At 39.8% G+C, this 7985-nt stretch overlaps 1 protein-coding gene across 1 annotated transcript; it reads left to right on the top strand.

Annotated features, from left to right (window-relative positions):
- Positions 1–215: 215 nt before the first annotated feature.
- On the top strand, positions 216–7985 carry SERPINB3 (serpin family B member 3). Its single transcript, XM_033087601.1, has 8 exons — positions 216–246; positions 1457–1647; positions 2173–2229; positions 3504–3632; positions 3940–4057; positions 5172–5314; positions 5585–5740; positions 7574–7985. Exons 2-8 carry the CDS (start codon positions 1483–1485, stop codon positions 7982–7984), a joined length of 1179 nt encoding a protein of 392 aa, XP_032943492.1. The 5' UTR covers positions 216–246; positions 1457–1482; the 3' UTR covers position 7985.

The following is a 7985-nucleotide window of genomic DNA, read 5'->3' as shown; positions in this document are numbered from 1 at the left end:
TTTGTCTGTATGTGAAAAGAAAGCACAGTGATTGGATAATAATCATGTCTTTACCTATATGGAAAACACATGATTTCATGCTCATGCTGGTGAGTGTTGGTCTGGTTGAGAAATCAAACATTGATTTCTTGAAATAGCATCTATAGAAAGGCGGGGCCAGAGAGGTATGTATATAATCCGGCTCGCATCATTCACTACACACAGGCTCACAGGCTCCCTGTTCACCTGCTTCCTCCAGCAACACAGGTAAGGGCTTCCGCTGCAACCACTTAACAACATGAATCATTTTGGAAAATAGTAACAAGGGTTTGTTTTCTATTGTAGCGTGTGTTTCATTCTGTGTGAATGGAATTTACTTATTCTGCCAGGGCAAAATTAAAACACCTTCTTCATCTGGTATGTCCTTTATCAAATGTATTTCTTTCCCGGTAAGTAAACGCACTCTTGGGAGCACTTGTGGAGAGCCACAGCCACAGAGCCTTGAAGAAAAAGGCAGAGAGGTGCCTCAGGAGAGCTGGCTGGATGTTCTCCACATGAATCGCGATCTTGGCATCTGTTATACAGCCTTTTCTACACAGACTTAATGCAGCCAGTTACGATGGAAAGATAAAGATGTTCTTTCACTTTTTCACAAGTCTTAAAATAATAATCGTGCTAGTTTTCTTTTTCTTCTTCTTTTTTTTTTTTTTGATTCCTTCATGATTCTAGAACTTTATTCTAGACATTTTTTATTAAGGTAGTATTTCTACTTACAATAATTCCCCTATTGTCTAAATCCTTTTTTTTACCTTTAATTAAAGTTTATTGGGGTGACAATTGTTAGTAAAGTTACATAGATTTCAGGTGTACAGTTCTGTATTACATCATCTATATATCACATTGTGTGTTCACCACCCAGAGTCAGTTCTCCTTCCATAACCATATATTCGATCCCCTTTACCCTCATCTACCTCCCCATTCCCCCTTTACCCTCTGATAACCACTAAACTATTGTCTGTGTCTATGAGTTTTTGTTTCTGATTTGTTTGTCTTTTTCTTTTGTTATTTTTGGTTTATATATCATATATCAGTGAAATCATATGGTTCTCTGCTTTTTCTGTCTGACTTATTTCACTTAACATTATAATCTCAAGATCCATCCATGTTGTCACAAATGGTCCTATTTCATCTTTTCTTACCGCCAAATAGTATTCCATTGTGTATATATACCACAACTTCTTTATCCATTCATCTATCAAAGGACATTTTGGTTGTTTCCATGTCTTGGTCAGCTAGTTTTCTAATTATGAAATTAATGCATGCACATTATAGGAGGTTTGAAAAGTAAAAAGAAGAAAAACTTTAGTTGCCAGACTCCACAACCCAAATATAAGTCATTTCTTCAAAAAAATTTCATCACAGAGGATTTTTCTGTTCAATAAAAGTCATTATATAATGAAATCTGATGCTTTTCCAGGAGTTCCTGATCGCACCAAAGTCGCCATGAGTTCACTCAGTGAAGCAAACACCCGCTTTGCGTATGATCTGTTCCAACAGTTCAGACAATCGGAGAAGGAAAATATCTTCTATTCCCCGCTCAGTATCACATCAGCCTTAGCCATGACTTACTTAGGGTCCCGAGGACAAACTGCATCAACAATGCAGAAGGTATGTAGACCAGTCTGGACAGGTTTCTCTGTTGGCTTATGTGCAGATGATCACAGATGTGGCTGTCCCCATCGGTAGCACAGGAGGCTAAGCAAGCCTTCCCATGATAGGCGGGTGCCTCTTTGTGCCTAGACTTCCTTCGGGGCTGGGATTACATCCTACAATTGCCCACCTACCAGAGGTGATGCTTAAATAGAAGAGTTCTGGTAGAGGTGACTTAAATCCCTGGGAAACATCATCAAATGTGTCCTCAGCAATAAAGGAACATGAGTTGAATTTTTTAAAGTAGTTGGTCATAACCCAGCTTTGCTGTGTTATGTCAAGAAGCAAACTCTTACACTAAGTTTTCATTATTCTTTTTTCTTTATTTTGGTTTGGTTTGGGGGTTGGGGGATTGGTTTGTTTGGGGTTTCTTTCTTTCTTTCTTTCACTCTTCCTTTTGTTTTTTTTTTCCTCTTAATTTCCTGTGATGTAGACAGATCTTTTGAGTAAAGTTTTCTTGTTCTACTTCCTGTCTCTTTCCAGGTCCTTCACTTTAACGAAGTCACAGAGAACACAAAAGGAGAAGCTACAAAAGTTCCTGTGAGTCACACAGCTCTTGGGTCTCAAAGGAGCACCCGGTGTCTGAGACGGTCATAATTAAAACTAGAAATTGCACATAAACTGTGGAAAGTCTAGTTTTTAGGGGAAATCTTAGGCAAAACAGATTGGCCAAGCAGAGTTCTTTCTCATTTCATTCTACATACTTATTTATTTCATATTTTTGTTTTCCTGAGAGGAGATCAGCATTGTGCGAAAGAGCATGAGTATTAGAGCCGAAAGCCTAGCTTCAAATATCTCCTCTGCTGTTCACAAATGGTGAACATGGATGAGACACAGCAGCTCTGAGCCACAGCGACCTTGATCCCAATAAACTAGGGGTAATAAAAGATCTGCCTCTATTCATGAAAATACATGCAAAACATACAACAGTGCCAGGACTACTAGAAGCCTTGATAAAAAAAAATAATGTATTGTTATTATTATAGGATAATAATAATTATAATAATCCCAATAGCGTTGCTAAAATCATATAGTTGTAATTAACTCATAAATGGGATTAAGAGGAATAAGCATACATCCAAGTATACTTCGGTAAATAACTGTATGAAATACATGGTTGATAGCCTTCATAGTCCAAAACTAGCGAGCAAATGGAAGTTTCTGTATCCAGACGGGCCTAGTTTCAGAAATTGGCTCTGTGACATTACATCTTCTTGGAGAAGTTATTTAATTCTCTGAGCTTTCTTGTTTTCATTTGAATTGGACTGAAGCCTTAGACATGCCAGTGTAAAGCCTTTAGCAGACTGTTACTGCTAAAGGCACAACTGTTACTACTCCTGGAGTATGACCATCACGAGTGCAGAGCCACACACCACAGTCCATGGGTCTTAGGAGGTAATACTGCCACGCACAGTAGCAGGGCTTCATGTCACAGCACATTGAAATACACGAGTTTCACATTCTCATACCACTGATGGTTGTTAGAAATGAAATAGGCCTTCAGGAACTTGAGTTTAGCCGAGAAGCTACACCTAACCATTTGAATGAATTAAAAGACAATCCAATAGTAGAATGGTGCTGCATCTGTATTTCAAATGAGAAAAAATTGGAGTATGTGAGAGGAGGAAGAAAAAATTTCCTGGGAGATTAAATGGAAGGATAGTTGAGGTAAAATACACCAAATGTCAGAGAATAACAACAAAAGTCACCCGGGGGCTGGCAAACGTTAGGTATGGATCTAACAGAGTTAAGTACACGGTTTAGTATTTACGTTGACAGAGAATTCAGTAAGCTCATTTTTTTGATGTTTGCAGGTTGAAAAGTCGGGAGATGTGCATTACCAATTTCAAAAGCTTCTGACTGAACTGAATAAACCCACTGATGACTATGAGCTAAATATTGCCAATAGGCTCTATGGAGAAAAGAAGTTTCAGTTTCTTCAGGTAAGTTTCACGGACCTAGCACATGTCTCGTCTGCATCCTGGGCCCTCTGTCCCCAGTGAGCAAATGGGGGAGAGTGAGGCAGATGCACCTGGCTGACCCCCATGGGGAGCATTTACTCTGGGTGTGTCAGGCCCCCTCTGCCCACTGCTGTGTCCCAGAGCCGGACAACTCACCAGTCAAGTGTGGGTTTAATGATGACGATGTTATGTACTATATTTGGTCATGACTGAACATAATTTAATTTTGAGAATACAGACTGCGGATGCATTACTCTGAATTCCTCCTTTCTTCTACCCCATGTCAAAGGAATACAAAAATAATGTTAAGAAGTTTTACCTAGCCAGTGTGGAATCTGTTGATTTTGTAAATGCTGCAGAAGAAAGCCGAATGATGATTAATTCCTGGGTGGAGAGCCAAACGAATGGTATCGTATGATAGGGTCGCCCCGGAAAAACCACTTGTGAGCTTGTGCATAAACCCTGTGCTTGACATGGCACGGGGTGCTGGGAGAGGAGAGTGAGATGAGTGTGCAAAGAGGTGACAGAGGGCACGACAGGTGGTGGAAAGACCCCAGTAAATGTGGAGAGAACCAAGGGAAACCCAAAAGGGATCTCAGGACCAGCTATGTGGCAACACAGCTTGAGATCTGTGTTTGCACATCTCTGTGGATGGCAGCATTTTTGTGGACCGCAATTCTCTGCTCAGACCCCATCTTGGCTTCACATCTTTTACTTCAAATCAGAGGCTTAACTTTTGGATTATGATTCCTAAGAGAAAATATTAGAAAGGATTCTCTTATCCTTTATTAATTTGGAAACCAGCAGCTCTCCTATAAACTACCCTTCTTGCCACCTACACCTATAGCTGTCTGGCCCACTTCACCATCCCCACAGCTTTTTCCCTGATCACAGCAGACAGCCTGACAAAGTCTCCATCCTCTGAGCCATATCGTCCCACCCACCCCATTGTAGGCCAGGCCTACAGCAACTCAAAGTGGAGAATGAAGAAGACACCCCAGGAAATGGTGGCTAACAGCAAAGGGCACGTGTTTCAGATTATAGAGTTTATGTCATTTGTCCTAAAGAACATTCAGGCCCTATTTCCTCTGAGTAGTGAGCCTAAATTTGAAAAAATACAAAGACGTGAGGGGAGGAAGGAAGAGAGGATGGAGGAAAGAAAAGCCAGAGAGGGAGGAAAGGAGGAAGTAAAATAAGGAGGGAATGTGGCAAGGAGGGAGGAGATGCATTTGTTGAAAGAGTAGCTGACATCCGTTCATCAGTCTGCAATGTGAGGTGACTGACGTCACTCACAGAGAACCCGAATGAACACTTTCTGAATCATAAGAGGGGTGTGTCCGTGGGGGCAACTCCATCAGGTTGGTGCCATGAAGAAAGCTGTACCTTGTGAACTATAGGTCATGGAGTCCCTAAAGTGGTGACTTGTGTGAATAACTACTGATCAGTTTAATTTTCAAAGCATCTTCCAAACAAACCACTTGTACTTTTCATGACAGACCTTTATGTTTCTTTCTTTTGCAGAAAAAATCAAGAATCTCTTTCCTGAAGACTCTCTTGACAGCTCCACCATTCTGGTTCTAGTGAACGCGGTCTATTTCAAAGGGCAGTGGAACGAAAAATTTGATCCAAAAAACACTGAACAGGGTGAATTTTGGCAAAACAAGGTATTGTCTGTATTTATATAATGCAACATAGCTATACGTGGAATGTTAAATTTACACACATACTTGATTAACGTACAACTGCAGGTAGAAAATAGAATTTGTCACTACTTTATTTCCTTGTTTTACTTTTTTGACTTTATTTGGTTGGGAATACTTTCCAATTTACGAATGTCCCAGGTTATCTCTCAGAAGAAGGAAGGGTATCTCAATAATATAATTTTTTAACTTATCCCTCTGTTGGCATGTGTTTGCTACACTTATTTATTGCAGGATACAAGCAAACCTGTGCAGATGATGAAACAAACCAGCTACTTTAATTTCACTTCACTGGAAGACGTGCAAGCCAAGATCCTGGAAATACCATACAAAGGCGAAGATTTAAGTATGCTGTTGCTGCTGCCAAATGAAATCGATGGTCTGCAGAAGGTAAAATCTTGTACCTCCAATTCTTCCTTCAATTGCCCAGTTTCCCAGCAGCACAACGCTCGTCTGGGCTGTTCACAGAAGCCGTGCTCATGGTTTGTTGGTGATACCTGGCAGGGCTCAAGAACAGAGCACATCATCTCTTCTCTGCACACAGCCTAAAATAGAATAAGGAGAACCTGGCATTCTGTCACCTCCCAAAGAATAAATATCATAAGTATCACCGTGGAGTATGGAAGGAGATATAGAAAATTTTAACATCATAACTCCCGTTAATATTCTGATGAAACCATGAATGTCAGTACAGAAAACATACATACAGAGAGTGCCAAAAAATGTATGCGCATTTTAAGAAAGAAAAACTGTATTAAAATTGTAATATGTCATATATACTGATAACAAAAGAGGACTACAAGTCACGTTTGACTTCTGCAATTACAAGAGGTGCTCAAAGCGGTTACCATCAGCGTCCAGATACTTCTGATTACGACGAACTACTGCTTGAGCAACATAGACCAAAGTGTCTACTTGCATACATTTTTTTTGGCACCTCCAGTGTATACCTTGGCACACACATATACTATTTTGCAACCATAAGAACCTCTGATGTATTCCAGTTCATTCATTTAAAGACAAGGAAATTAAGACTCCGATGTAGGTGAGACACGGAAAATATGTGCAAGTTCACTCACAAACAAAAGCAAGCAAAGTAAAGCAACAATGGGTAGCCTTTTGCATACTAAATCACAGTGGTTTTGTGGACAGTAGATAAATAGGTTTATCTTGATGTTCGCTTCCCATTTAGAAGTAGACCGTCCCTAGGAGCTCGAAGTCATTTGGAGTCTCATTCCTGTGGGGGGGAGGGGAAATAGAGGAATTTCCCTCTTAGCATTGTTAAAACGATTAAAGACAATGTGTAAAAACAAAATAATAATATCTGGCATGTTAAGAACGTTCCAAAACCGGCCATCTGCAATTCCTATAATAGCTGACGCTGCTGCTGAAGTTGCAGTAAACTTACCACACTCCAAATATGTACTGTGGTAACACTGGAAATTGGAGTCCTCAGGGAAAGAAACATGTCAGCATATGTGAACAGCCATTACTATACTCACCCAGCCACTCAGCAATCCTTCTTATCCATAAGATCAGGAACACCAGTCCTGGGATTTATCCTAAGGGAACAAGTCGAAGTGAAGTAAAAGCTTTTGGACAGAAGTGGCTCAAAGTAATGAGAAATGCAAAACAAGGAACAATGGTGTGATTTTGCATTGCCAAGAGTTTAGCTTAGGGACTGGCACACAATAAATGCTTAAAAAATATTAAGATACATAGTTTGAATGTCAATGTAATGATAATCTCATGTAATAGTTTAAACTTGATTAGAGAAATCTATAGCTACATGGGAAAAATTCACCCAATAGGTCAAGCAACAAAAAAGAATAAAAATAAATTGTATGCTATAATTGCTCTATAAATTATTAAAAATGTATGTGCAAAAGGACAACCACAAGAAAAGAGTACTTGAAAATGAAACAAGCAGTGAACTGGCAGTTAAGAAATGGGGATATATAGTTCATCTTTTACAAATAATTTTATTTAATGGTTCTGTTGTTTTATATAAATATGTATAATACAGAAGATTCGGTTTATTATATATACTAATATATATTTACATATTACTATATATTATATCTAATATACATATATTACTGAATCTCTTGTATTGACATTTACTATTAAAATAAAGACCTACCATAGGATTCAATCCAATGTTAAATTGAGTTCAATGCTTACGGAGAATCAGTCAGCTGTTCCTTTTTTCCGTTGTTCCAGCTTGAAGATCAACTCACCGCTGAGAAATTAATAGAGTGGACAAGCTCACAGAATATGAGCAAGAGAAAGGTGGAGTTGCGCTTGCCTCGGTTCAAAGTGGAAGAGAGCTATGCCCTCGAGGACACAATGAGAGCGCTGGGGATGGGGAATGCCTTCACTCCAGGGGACGCCGACTTCTCAGGCATGACAGGGAGCCGGGGTTTCGTGCTGTCTCAAATAGTACACAAGTCCTTTGTGGAGGTGACCGAGGAGGGCACAGAGGCCGCAGCTGCTACTGGCATAGTCATTGGTCGAACATCAGTACAGATGTATGAACGCTTCCATTGCGATCATCCTTTCCTTTTCTTCATCAAGCACAATGAGACCAACAGCATCCTCTTTTTTGGCAGAATCTCTACCCCTGACATGTGAT

Source organism: Rhinolophus ferrumequinum, chromosome 19, assembly GCF_004115265.2.
Source record: "Rhinolophus ferrumequinum isolate MPI-CBG mRhiFer1 chromosome 19, mRhiFer1_v1.p, whole genome shotgun sequence".
In the NCBI taxonomy this organism is placed as follows: domain Eukaryota; kingdom Metazoa; phylum Chordata; class Mammalia; order Chiroptera; family Rhinolophidae; genus Rhinolophus; species Rhinolophus ferrumequinum.
Note: the sequence above shows the minus strand (reverse complement) of the source record. Positions and strands in the feature narration are given on the sequence as shown.